Source organism: Sciurus vulgaris (assembly GCF_902686455.1).
Source record: "Sciurus vulgaris genome assembly, chromosome: 15".
NCBI lineage: Eukaryota > Metazoa > Chordata > Mammalia > Rodentia > Sciuridae > Sciurus > Sciurus vulgaris.
The window spans coordinates 69005282-69019062 of NC_136476.1; the positions used below are offsets into that span (position 1 = coordinate 69005282).

General features: G+C 47.6%; 1 protein-coding gene across 4 annotated transcripts in view; it reads right to left on the bottom strand.

The window, feature by feature from the left end:
* The window catches only part of SUSD1 (sushi domain containing 1), a 113567-nt gene extending 100642 nt beyond the window's left edge, over positions 1 to 12925 (bottom strand). Inside the window, exons 1-3 of one of the 4 annotated variants that reach the window (XM_079112664.1) lie at positions 11543 to 11752; positions 1580 to 1692; positions 620 to 733 (exon numbers count right to left, since the gene is read on the bottom strand). In XM_079112664.1, the coding sequence (XP_078968790.1) occupies positions 620 to 635 (16 nt within the window). In that variant the 5' untranslated portion in view covers positions 636 to 733; positions 1580 to 1692; positions 11543 to 11752. Of the gene's footprint in view, positions 1 to 619; positions 734 to 1579; positions 1693 to 11542; positions 11753 to 11815 lie in introns of those variants that run through there. The other 3 variants (XM_079112662.1, XM_079112663.1, XM_079112665.1) reach the window with 3 other exon arrangements.
* Between the last annotated feature and the right edge of the window lie 856 nt (positions 12926 to 13781).

The window sequence follows — 13781 nt, forward strand, 5'->3', positions numbered from 1 at the left end:
AAGTCATCCAAGTCCCCAAAGGATTACAACTACAAAAATTTCAGAGGATGGATTCTGGTAGACATAAGACCAAAACTAAGTTAACTATTTTGCTAATTAACCAAAAAGTCTAATAGTAATTTCCTATTACTATGATATTAATATAAATATTTATATTTTTTTAAAAACACAGAAATTTAGAAATGCAATATTCACTTGAGTTGCTAAAGTAACTCAAAACTTAAAACAGACTTCAAATTTGTGTTAGGTCAGAGAGTTTCCAGAGTCAAGTTCGATGACCTCTATCAGAAGGGATACTTCCTTGGAAACACTAGAAAAAGGAGAGATCCAAACACCAACACAAAGCTCTAATACAATAGATAAAACTTCACATAATTAAAACATATGAACTAAACACCCCCTTGCCCCCCACAAAGACATCAACTTTTTTTTTTTTTTTTTTTTTTTGCAGCATTGGGGATTGAACCCAGGCCCTCATGCTTACAAGGGAAGCATGTTTACAAGGCAAGCATGCTATCAACCGAGCTATATCCCCAGCCCAAAGATACCAACTCTTTTACACTAGAGAATCCTGTTTCTTGATTCAACGTTTGAATCTAACCCACCACTCAGAACTTACCAACACAGGTGGTCATCCCATTGCCCAAAAAGCCATAGTTACAGACACAGATCTTCTTTCCTTCTCTTTGCTGGCAAGTAGCATGTTCGTGGCAAGTGGCACAGACATCAAAACCTAAACCATAAATTGTATAATTTTTAAAAAGGAAAGCTCAAGGTGAGATACATTTAGTTAACGCACTTTATGAAACAGAACCAATTTTGTCTCTTTTTTTTTTTTTGGTACTGGGGATTGAACAGGAGCTTTACTACTGAGCTACATCCCCAGTCCTTTATGGGTTTTTGTTTGTTTGTTTTGAGACAGGGTCTCAATAAGTTGCTTAGGATCTCCCTAAATTGCTTAGGTTGGCCTCGAACCTGAAATCTTCCTGCCTCAGTCTCCTAAGTCACTGGGAATACAGACACGAGTCACTGCAACTGGCAAGAACCAAGATTTGAATTCCAAAATAAACAGGATAGATCTAATCTCATCTGTAAAGCCCTCCCATGGCGACTCATCGCCCACAGAATACAGGGCAAATCCCTCCATGTGTCAGTCAACACTCTCATTCATCTAACTCCTGACAGATTCCTCCTGCCTCATGGTCCACAAATCCCAAACATGTGGCACCCTCTGGCAGAAGAGGTCAGTCTTTGCTAACAGACCATCTACTGTTCAGTTTCTACCCCATAATCCTGATGCTCCTTTTCCCAGAATGCCTACCACCCTCTCTACCTGGCTGGCACCTACTCCTGTTTTGATAGCCAGCCTAAGGATCTCATCCCTCCATTCTTAAGAAAAAGAGAATGTCTTATCCTCTGAGCTACCCCAACAACTGCACATTCCCATATCAGTCAAGTTACTTTCTTGCCATGTCTGACCACAGCACAGTCTTCTCAGTTTGGTTTCATATGAACCACTCAAAGGCAGCAATTCTGACCTTTGCCCAAACCTTATTAAGGCTACAGCATAGATACTCACTGTATTTTTATTGACTGGCTGGCTAAAAGGATCTGAAATCCAACTTGCTACAACTCAAAAAGTAGATAGAGGGGAGAAGACCACAGTTGCCTGTTACTCTATCCATTTTCCTTCTAGGGGAAAAAAAAAAAGGAATGTTTAAGATGTCAGGGAGATAACAGCCATTTCCCCACAGGATAACCATACCCCAATGACTTAGATAAACAGCAAAAATGTTAGAAGCTAAAACTCTTAAAACATCCAAATTTACCAGATGCTGATATATGGCCCAAGATCAAACAAGAATTCCAACCTGAAGGCATGTGGGATACTGTTTCATGCTCAGGGTCGCTGTAACTTCAGAAGTGGCCCAGTTAAAGGAAGATTCTAGCTGGAATTTTATCTTAGTCTTGGCCCCATTACTAACCAGGCAATAGAGCCCAGCCCTCAGGCTGATCTAGGCGCAAAACCAACCACACTAGGAGATTCCTAAATATTCTGCTTCCTGTTTTTGTTTTTGCTCCTTTTACTTTTTTTTTAATGAAGGATAACATAAAAATGAAACAAATTAATCATTACTAATACCAAATTAACCATGGACTATTTACAAAATCTATTCTGAGACCATTCCTACAAATTTCCAAAAAGGAAAAAAATATAAAGGCTATATTATCTGACCACCATGGAATAGTAAATAATAAAGCTACAAAACATAAGTCCAGTATCCTCAAAAGAAAACTACTCAAAAACTATAGAACATTCTCTCAAATCATTTTTGGGATAGAGAAAGTATCAAAACTGAAATGTTTAATAACTTGCTATAAAACGTACTCTGGAAAATTTTAGTTTGGTGTATTTTTATACTTAAAAGGAAGGGGGAAACCCTTGACACATTTCTGATGACATGAAAAGAAAAAAAAAGTCACAGACACTATCAATTTATAATCACATGATACAACCAAAATTTTGGAAAGACTTTTTAAGTAATGGATCCTGGGTGCTATGGTTTGGATACAGTCTGAGTTCATCCTCCAGGGGATCATATGTTGGAAGCCTGGTCCCCGGTGTGGCAATGTGAGAGGCCATGGAACCTCTAACAGGTGGGGCAGAGTGGGAAATAATTCGGTCATTTGGAACATCACCCTCCAAAGGGATTAATTAGTTCTCGTGATACCCCATTTACTTCCCACAAGAGAAAGGTGTTAAAAAAGAGCAAAACTCCACCCTCTGGTTTCCTGTCTTGCCACGCGCTCTCTCCCTCAGGTAGTGCTCACGCCGTGATCCAGCTACCATCAGTCCCTCCCTGGAGGAAAACTGAGGGAGCCACCTAATCTTAGACTTCTGGCCTGTAAAACTGTAGATGTAATAAATCTTCTTCCTTCTTTTCTACTTTTTTTTCTTTTTTTTCTCTCCTTCTTTCTTTCTCTTTTTAACTAAGTATCTTGCTTCAGGTATTTCATAATAGCAACTGAAACAGACTATTATATGGGTCAAGTCAAAATCTACAGTTGTGCTCAACCATACAATAATGAACATTCTCCCCATTTTAATTTGCAGATAGAACACGATCCTATCTCCAGAATCTATAAAGAACTCAAAAAACTCTACACGAAGAATACAAATAACCCAATCAACAAATGGGCTAAGGAAATGAATAGACACTTCACAGAAGAAGATCTACAAGCAATCAACAAACATATGGAAAAATGTTCAACATCTCTAGTAATAAGAGAAATGCAAATCAAAACTACCCTAAGATTCCATCTCACCCCAATTAGAATGGCGATTATCAAGAATACGAGCAACAACAGGTGTTGGCGAGGATGTGGGGAGAAAGGTACACTCATACATTGCTGGTGGGGCTGCAAATTAGTGCAGTCACTCTGGAAAGCAGTGTGGAGATTCCTTAGAAAACTCGGAATGGACCCTCCATTTGACCCAGCTATCCCACTCCTTGGCCTATACCCAAAGGACTTAAAATCAGCATACTACAGAGATACAGCCACATCAATGTTCATAGCTGCTCAATTCACAATAGCCAGACTGTGGAACCAACCTAGATGCCCTTCAATTGATGAGTGGATAAAGAAACTGTGGTATATATATATACAATGGAATATTACTCAGCCATAAAGAATGATAAAATTATGGCGTTTGCAGGCAAATGGATGAAATTGGAGAATATCATGCTAAGTGAGATAAGCCAATCTCAAAAAGCCAAAGGACGAATGATATCGCTAATAAGTGGAGGATGACACATAATGGGGGGGAGGGAAGGGTTAGTGTTAGGGTTAGAGTTAGGGTTAGGTAGGGGGGCAAGTATGGAGGAAGGAAGGACTGTATAGAGGGTAAAGAGGGGTGGGAGGGGTGGGGGGAAGGGAAAAAATAACAAAATGAATCAAACAACATTACTCTATGTAAATTTATGATTACACAAATGGTATGCCTTTGTGCCATGTACAAACAGAGAAACAACATGTATCCCATTTGTTTACAATAAAAAAAAAAAAAAAAAAGAACACGATCCTATTAACTGGGCATGGAGTTTCAGTTTGGGATGATGAAAAAGTTCTAGAGATGGATGGTGGGGACAGCTGCAAGACAAAGTGAATGTACTCGATGCCACTTGGTGGTACACTCTGAAATGGTAAAACGGTAAAATTGTATGCCTGTTTTACCACAATGATAAGAAGTTAAAGAAAATCGCATTCTAAAATAAATTCAGGGCTGGGGAGATAGCTCAGCTGGTAGAGTGCTTGCCTGGCAAGCACAAGGCCCTGAGTTTGATCCCCAGTACTGCAAAAATAAATAAATAAATAAATAAAATAAAATAAATTCATTGGTATATAATACACATATAAGAAAAGGGACCCAGGCTTAAGTGTGTATATAGTTCAATGAGTTTTGACAATGTATACAACCATGAAACAGTTGCATCAATCAAGATATGTGAACACACAATTTTGTTTATCCATTCAACAGTGCAGAATGAAGCTCAATAAAGGTTTGTTCCGCACAGCAGCAAAAAGGACAACTGAAGGCTTCTCAGATCACCTGCAGAAGATAAAGTGGTGAGTGGGGGCAGAGGTGAAGCTTATTATCCAGCCAGGGGGACCCTTATTTGCAAGGTCTTGTGGATCGATCCTCTGCATTCTAGTGATTTGAGGGACCAAATGGTCTCCTGAAGAAAGAAACTTTCTACTGAATAAAGAGACAGGGAACACAACCCCTATTCACGGACAGACCATGGGGACTGCTTCTGACCACACATCAGAGTTCCTTGTTCAACACCTTTAGCTCAGTTAAGAATCACCCAGAGATAAGAGTAACCAACTCATCCCATTTTTAATACTATAGTCCTGTGTCCTGGGAACCTCTTATCTGGGTGCAAACCAAGGCAGTCAGTCACTGTACTAAGACAGCTGGTTAAAACGGAATTCACAGAGACCCTGATTTGGTGGGTGTAGGTGGGGCCTGAGAATCTGCATTTCTAAGAAGCTCCCAGGTGGGCCACATCATGAGTAGCACTGTAAGTCTAGCTGGACCTCAAGGACTTAAGTCAGAATTCTGCAAGGGTAGGGGGATGTCATACTGAGAAAAGTCTTCCACCAGTCTAGATGGGCACGTGGCACAGCTATGGGAACAACGTGACAGGGAGAACAAGCCAAGGCAAGGGAATTCTCCAGGACAACAGAAAGGGCATCAGGCCTTTGCTGGGGCTTGCAGGAGAGTTAAGTCAGGGGTAACTGCATCACGCTGAAGATGACTTTAGCTGAGTGTGGTGGTAGATGCCTGTGATCCCAGCTATTGGGAGGTTGAGGCAGGATGATCACAAGTTCAAGGCCAGCCTGGGCAACTTAGCAAGACCCTATCTCAAAATAAAATAGAAAGGACTGGCAGGGGGTGTAGTTCAGTGGTAGAGCGCTTACCTAGCATGTGTAAAACCCTAGGTTCAATCCCCAGTACTACAAGAAGAAAAAAAGATGACTAGCTCTGTCATCAGCAGGCTCAGTACCTGAGAGCAGAGAGGTGGCCACCACGTAACTGAAGGATGCGGGGGTCCCCCAGGGACACCCAGAATTACTGGCAAAGAAACAGATTCCAAAGAAAAGTCCCATAGTTACAGAAAGTAACTCCTCTAGACCTGCCACCCCTGGCTCTCCACTCTGCAGTGACCAAGCTAGTCAAGCCGATTCATAGCTGAGTTGGTGGGTGCAGGATGACAGGATGAGACAGGTTTGGAGGTCTCAACAGAGACTAGAATTGTCTCTTTTGCTCCCTGGTTATGTGATCCTCCAGTTTTAATCCATCCGAAGGAAATGGTGTTGTCAAGATTAAATGAGAAACAGAAATGCTGAAAAAACTCTAAAGCACTATGCAAATTACGTGCATCATTACACCTATTTCCATAGACTCTTATTATTGCTAGAAACAGTCACGCAAGATGCAGGGCTTGGTATGTGGCACAGTGGCTAGGAGAATGGGAGCTATCATCCTGCCACTTACAGGATGTGTAATCTTGACAATCTCTGTGCCTCAGTTTCCTGTAAGCCTGTGAAATGCAAAGAATATCAAACCTACTTCATGCAGTTTCTGTGAGAATTAAAGAGTAAATGAGTGAATATATGCAAAACAATTAGAATATGTTATGCAACGTTACACCAACACTCAACAACTCCACAACTCCGTTAGTGAAGGTATTAACTCCCTTGTTAGCTAGTCAACTCCCAATTATGCTAATGGGAACACAATGGATACTCTTGATGCAGAAATCCAATGCAATATCTTTGCACGAACAAATGCCTACCTAGGACAAATGCCTACCTATTCATGTGTATTCATTACAGGAACCATAATGTTCTAATTTACACAATCTCTCCCTGCCATCCAAAGAGCCTCCCAGCCCTCTGGGTAATGCCTGGCACAGAAGTTAAAAGTTCAGCTTTGTCACCCTCTCAGCCCGCTCACCTGTCCCTGCTCTGCAGAGCAACCAAGAAAACCTGTAACTCGGATCGGGCTGGGGCTGCCACCTCCCTCTTTGCCTCAATACATGAGCAAGTATTTAAATGCACTTCTGAGATATCAGCTGATAGATTGTAACAGTAAGATGAAGAGATGTTGCTCACAGTCATAGGAGGAAGGAAGGGTGTCTAAAAGCACAACAGGAGTGCCTGAGCGTCAACCTGTCCTCACCTAACCGCCAGTTATTCACAAGGAGGCCAAACCAACCCACTGAGCAACCTGTCCCAGATTCTGCCCCCCAGATTTGTGGGCGCGTGTAGGAACATCAAATAACCTGAGAGGAAAGTCAACAGGGCCCAAAACACTAGGAGAAAAGTCATTCCCGACTCATCCGTGACGCTGTATAACACTGCACTGCTCTTAAGAGACTGCCAAATTCCAGAGATGGAAGGAACTGGAGAAACTCACATTCTCGCCTCTCCAACATCCTTGACAGGAAAAATAGAAAGAAAGAAAAGAAACAGAAACAAAAACTGTAGCCTCTGCTTTAAACACTCCCCTCCCAAGAGGGAGAGTAGCAGTTACTCCCTCAGGCAATGTGGTCCCAGCAGCCCAATTCAACCATCATGGCTTCCCACCCCACCAGGCCCAGGATTGACACCACCCAGCCAGAACCCTTAACCTTTCCTGCTGTACAGTGGTTTTCAGGACCCACAGCTTCCTTTTGCCATCTTCCCTTCGCTTTCTAGTGTGACTAGGATCAACCAGCAGTGGGCCCCACACTTGGACTCCAGACCAGAAACCTGCACCCGGAGTGCCCCCATCTCAGGCTGAGTCTTGAGTTCACAGCCATTCATGTCAGGCCCCACCCCAGGTTCGTGGGCTGCGGCCGCCCACTCCTCCTGCGCCTCACTCCTGATGTGCTCAGGCCAGCTGTGCATTTTTTAAACAATTATTATTTTGGAGGCTGGGGGTTATTGGGGATTGAACTCAGGGCACTCAACCACTGAGCCACATCCCCAGCCCTATTTTGTATTTATTTAGAGACAGGGTCTCACTGAGTTGCTTAGCACCTCACTTTTGCTGAGGCTGGCTTTGAACTCGTGATCCTCCTGCCTCAACCACCCAGGCCTCTGGGATTACAGGCATGCGCCACCGCACCCAGCTTCATTATGTTATTTATTTATTTTTATGCGTGCTAAGGCTCGAACCCAGGGCCTCACACGGTGCTAGGCAAGCGCTCCACCAATGAACTACATCCCCAGCCCTGTGCACTTAAAAAAAAAAAATCCCTGCTACTCAATTCCTTTCCCCTCTGCAGGGCTGAGGCCAACAGACAATAGGCTACCTTGAGCTTCGGACACCAGAAGCTCAGTTTTAGATTTGACAAAGATGAGGATGTGCCCAGGGAGGTCCCTGGAAGTGGAAGACAGGCCACAGCTTCAACAATTTTAATCTTGCTCCCTTACTTAAAGCAACATTGAGTCACTCCAAAATTATTTGCTCTCTCCATTTCTCTTTTTTTCCCCTCATCTCCACTCTGAGGAGTAAATATGCTGCTGTAACTCATGGAAAAGGAGAGAAGACCAAGCTTGTGAAAGCACAATTAGTACAGACAGGGGGCACCCTAGACTGTGAGGACAACTTCCCTGACCTGGCCCACCTTTGCTCCCCAATGCTTCTCATGGCCTCTGCCTGGCCTCTCTCTGGCCTTCCCCAACCCCAGCCAGGCCTGACCCAACAAGTCCCACAGCCACTCCCAGACTCAGAGCAATGCCAGAGAAAGGTTAAGAAACAGGACTGACTGGTTTCACCCCTCCTCACCCATTCCTAACCTCTGGATTCCTCTGGGGCCTGGAACCCCACCCACCTACCAACACCCTACTGCTTTCCCAATAATGCTTCTTGAAATTTCCTCATGCCCTAGCCCCATCCCCAAGACATCTTCCATACCAAGTGAATGTAATTCAGCTCGTGTGACCAGTGAGGAACTGAACAGACAAACGGACCGTAGCCAACATACATAAAAATAGAACTCGGGCCCACCACGGCAGCCATCCATCCAGGAACTCAAATCACCATCTCTGTTGCAATTGTCCCAAATAGACTTATCCAATAATGGCCATAAACTTTGCCCCCATTTCCAAATGAGGAACGACCAGAGAAAACCAAAAGCCCCCCTCACAGTCACACAGGCTCTCTGTTGCTAGGAAGCAGCCTCTAGCTGCCCCAGGCTGGACACACGGGCTGCCCTCCCTCAAGTCTCTTAAACTCTCCCACCCCCGTGCCTGCTTTGGAGACTCAGCCAAACACAAGTGCTGTGGCTAACTCCTGTTCACAGCAAGCTCTGAATCCACAGTCTTTGCAGAAGAGGCTTCCTTTGTATGAGAATAAGAACTCCTTTGGGTGGTCTTTATTTCCAGTCACACTCCCAGTTCAAGCCACAGGGCTCCCAAGGCGTGGCCAGGGACCTCTGGTGCTGCAGAGAGAAGTGTTTAGCTCCAGTGGGCCTCCCGGAAGCAAGACAACCAGGCTGGTTTTGAAACATGAACAGCTCTGAGGAGATAGCTGTGGGAGAAGGAAACAGCAGTTCTTCTCCATTCTCCTTCTCCTTCCTTCGCCTTCCAGAGAGAAACCTCTCCTGTTTAGAGCCCAGCTTTATTTGGTCTCCATTAAAATCTCATTGATTTCTGCATTTTCAACTTTTCTCCCTCTCCACTGAATAATTCCTCTCAGTCTAAAAATGTACTTCAGTCGGCTTTACTCCACCCAAAAATCTTGCCCTGACCTGGCCAGCCAACCAAATGGTGCCCTCCTCTTCCTTCTGACTTCTTTGAAGAGTGCCCTGTAGCCAGAGTCTCTGCCCTCTGCATCTGGTTCTCACCCCCACTGCTCTGCTAGCTCTGGGTCACTGCTGGCCAGGGTCCCAAATCCAAAGCCTCCTCCTCAGGCTGCAGCTCCTGCTCTGGCCTCCTCTACACCATGTGACCCCTCCCTCCTTGACCTACCTCCAACCTACCTTGGCTGCTTCTCCTTCTCCTCCACTCCATCTACCATCTAAACTTGGTCTTCCCCACCAACCTGTTCTGGGTCTTCTTAATCTGGTCAACCTCAAGGTTTCAAAAGACCTTCAAGCCTATGCCACTTGCACATAACTACTGGCAAGTTCAGACTCCCTGTTGATTTCATCTGTCCAAAAGCCATAATAGCACCCCAAATTGAGGAGGTTCAAAACAATCATCTTAATTCCCATTCTTTTCTCTCCTTCCACAGAATCATCTGTCCAAGTCTCCCACTCCCAAAACCTTAGTGTCCTCTTTCCTCTTCTGTGCCCTTGCACCTCACATCCATTGTGAACCCCTTCCTTCCAGGACACTCCCACCTTCTCACCCACGCCCAGCCCTCTTCTTCTGCTGCCATTACTATGGATTCCATCCTCAGAACTGCCAGGCCAGAAACCCTAACAACTGCCTCAGTGGGCTCCAAGCCCCCAGGCTTTCTCCCCGACATTGTCCATTATATGGAAACAAGTCATACATAAGACCAGATTCTCCAAGGCTGGAAGGGAAGGGAAGATAGCTGCATAAGGACAGGAGGCTCCATCAGGCAGCCCTGCTTCCCATTTCCCCAAGTTCACCCCACAGCCTTTAGGAAGTTGCCGATGAACTGGGGTGTCGCTCAGGGGAGAGCACATGCCTAGCATGCCCTTGGTTCAATCCCCAGCACACACATACGTAAGAACGTACAGATGACCTTGGGTAGCTAGTGGCTGTCTCCAGCCATCTTAGCCTAGCAATTCAGCAGGGCACTGGACAGTTTCTTAGGCTGGAGACTTCACAGGAAGATCCTGGAATAAGCTCCCAGACTCTTCAAGCTTTCATGTGTCCTGTGGGAGACCAAGTCAGGAAAGGGAGGAAGAAAGACTACCAGAGCATCTGGTATTACCAAAAGTCACTCCAGAAAGTTGAGCCATCAAGAGCGACACCTACCAGGGAAGGCAAAAGTCCCAAAAAGAACTCAGGGGACAGAAGTCTGAGCCACAAACTCCTCACATGGAAATTCCCTTCATTTCAGGATCAGTGTTGGTGTTACTAAGGAAACGGGGAGCAGGGCGGGGTGAGGGGGTCTTTATACACACTTTTCATATCACTTCCTGTTCAAAAACCTGCAATGACCTCCAATGGCTTCCCACTACCCGGAACAGCTGAGTCCAGATGCAGTGGCCTGCCAATCGCGATACTTGGTCTTCTGGTGAGAATGTCCACTCCTATTCCCATTCATCTCCTACAGACCAAGGAACGACAGGCCCCATCCTGTGTGGCCCCCGTGGGTGCTTCCTCCCGTTGTTCCGTTTGCGCTCCCTGCCAAGAGCTGGGATGCCTTTTCCTCCTTTTCCAAAACCCAATATTACCAATCCTTGATGGCCCAGCTCATGGGGCGTTCGTGATGTCCCCGCCCCCGACCCCCAGCTAGACGTGATTGTCCCTGTCCTCGGACCGCCCACGCCTCCTCAGAGCACTTGCGTCATTCTGCCTTCTACCACAGTCATTGCTGGTGAATGTCACCTCCCCTACTTGTCTGAATCCTCTCTGGTACAGTAACAACCACCACGCTCGCTCGGTGTTGCGTTCTGCGGAGGAGGAGAAACAACACCTACTACTCCAATTGCCTAGAACTGGATCTTTGGCTTGTCTGCCTCCTCCAGATTACGAGCTCGGAGGCGGCCAGACCTGCACACTCGTCTCGGGCACGGGGAAGTATTCAAGGGCCGTCTAGTCAGGAATGAATGAACTCTTCCTGCAACTTCCTTACGCTTTCCTCACCATATATATTTAGCATCCAACTCTTCAATGAGGTGAAAAACTTAAGGAGTAGAAAGTATAGTGCTTGGGGTCAAGAATCAGTTGTGCAAAAGCCACCGCGGAGGCGGAAGCCTGACCGTGCAGCGGAACTCCCTCTGGGCCCAGGCCCTCCTACTCCGGGTGCGGCTCCTGCGGGGTAGCGCTCCCGCCCAGCCCCCACCTTGCCACACGCCCCGGGGCAGCGACCGGTTCCCCAGGGCGCCGGTCAGGCGTCCCCCGCGGCCTGGGGCTCGGGTGGGGAGCCCCTCCTGTTTCTTCTATCTGCGCCTTCGTAATTCCAAAACGCCGGAGCAAGTCGCACCTGCGCTCCACGCCCCGGCTGCGCGTCCGCCAGCCCAGGGGCGGGGAAGCGTCCGGACGCGAGCGCCTCCTCAAGGGTCCAGCGGGGGCCTCACGGGGCCCCTGCGTCGCGCGCGTCCCCGCCCACACTCACCCTGGGCGCTTGGCGCTCCGGTAGTGCCGCGGGCCATGCAGAGCAGCAGCAGGAGCCGCAGCAGGCGGCGAGGCGGGCGGCCTGAGCCCCAGGGCCCCCGGCCCATGCCGCCACGTCCCTCCCGGCGCGCCCGCGACTCCCCCTGCGGCACTGGAGGCGCCGAGATAAGGCGGCGGGCGCCGCGGGGAGGGGGCCGGCCCAGTGGCTTCCGGCGCCGCGCGGGGAAGCAGAGGGCGCCGCGGGGTCCCCAGGAGGCCACCTGGGAGCCCCGAGGACGTTGGCTGCACGGTCGCCGGCGCTTTCCGTCGTGCACCTGCTGAGCGCCGGGGGCACGAGGCAGGGTCCCGCCCTCTGGCCTTTACTTTCGGAAAGGGGGACAGACATTCCAAGGGGAGTCCCGGAGCGTGCTAGGGAGGAGGCGTCCGCGGTGCCTGCGTGCCGGGGACGCGGGGAGGCGCCCCCCGGGGAGGCCGCAGAAGAGGGCGCAGGGCACAGGGAAGGAGCCCTTCGGGACGCGAGAGGGCGGAAAGTCGCGAGCCCAGGCCACACCGAGCTAGAGACGGGACCAGGTGACGGGGCAGAGAGAGCCCAACTGTGACGGCCAGACGGCTGGCGGGAGTTCCCGCGGCCGAGGACACCCAGCTTGGGGCGTCAGGGAGGAAGGAAGGAAGCCGCCTGGATGATGAGAGGGACGTGAGCGAGGACACTGAGCGGCGAGAAAGGCGGGTGCGAAGGGACCGGGACGAGAGCGTATTCTAGAAATGTGGTCGTGGTGCCGGGAGTGGTGGCGCACGCCTGTAATCCCAGCGACTCCGGAGGCAGGAGGACCGCAGGTTCAAAGCCGGCCTCAGCAACTTAGCGAGACCCTGCCTCAAAAACATTAAGGGCTGGGAATGTGGCTCAGTGGTTAAGCGCCTCTGGGAAGAAATGGGGCATGGGGGACCTCCTTAGGATGGTGGGACCTGATGTTTGGAGAGAGACATTAAACTGCAGAAGTAAATAAATCCTCATAAGCTGGGTAGAGGAGGGCGCTGAGAAGCTATAACAGGGAGTCACTTATCTGGGAAGGCTCTCTGTGTCTGCTTTGTGGGATGGGGAGGGGTGCACGGCGGTCTGGGCCCAGGCAGTGCAAGAAAAGCTCTGGTAAAAGGGAAAGAGAAAAAAAGTGCCTTGGAGTCCGGCATTGGCAAGGGAGTGAAGAGTAGAAAATGAGGCATGTTCACAGCGGAGTCCACTGGATTTTATGGCTAGTAGGTTGTCGGGAAAAGAGAAGGAAAGAGAAATTACAGATGTCCTTTATCTTTATGGTCTGGACAACTGGGGTGGACAGTGGTGGAAGACGCTGAGATAAACATCCAAAAGGGGATGCAGCTGGGGTAGAGCAGGCTGCAGTGCGAAGGAAGATCCAGTGTGAAGGCTTTGAACTTGTGACGCCTGTGGGGCCATCCAAGTGCCAGAGCACCCACTACTGCACCCCATAGCCCCACTTGCTTTCTCTACCATGAGCTTGCCTTAAATCTTAACCACAGAGAACACAACCATATAAGGGCTGAACTTGTGCAGCCTTAAAAAGAAATTGTTAAAAATAAACGACTAGACTCTTTTGTAGCAGGCTTTCTTGCAAATTATTTTTGTTCAATGAAGATAGGGACCTGCTTTGGAAAGTAGTAGATGGGCAGTTTGGGTTTTGCAATTATTTAGACTAATTTTTTTGCTAAGCCCAGCTCTCTATGAACTTGGAAATTTAAAAAATTGTTGCAACAAATATGCCATTCATTTGAGATATTTCTTAACCAACCTATACCTCCATCCCCACGGTACCCCTCGGCACAATAAATTCAAATATTTATGTATGCATATATACATTTTAAAGTACTTTTTAGTTGTAGATGGACACAATATCTTTGTTTATTCACTTTTATGTGATGCTGAGGATCAAACCCAGTGTCTCACACGTATTAGATGA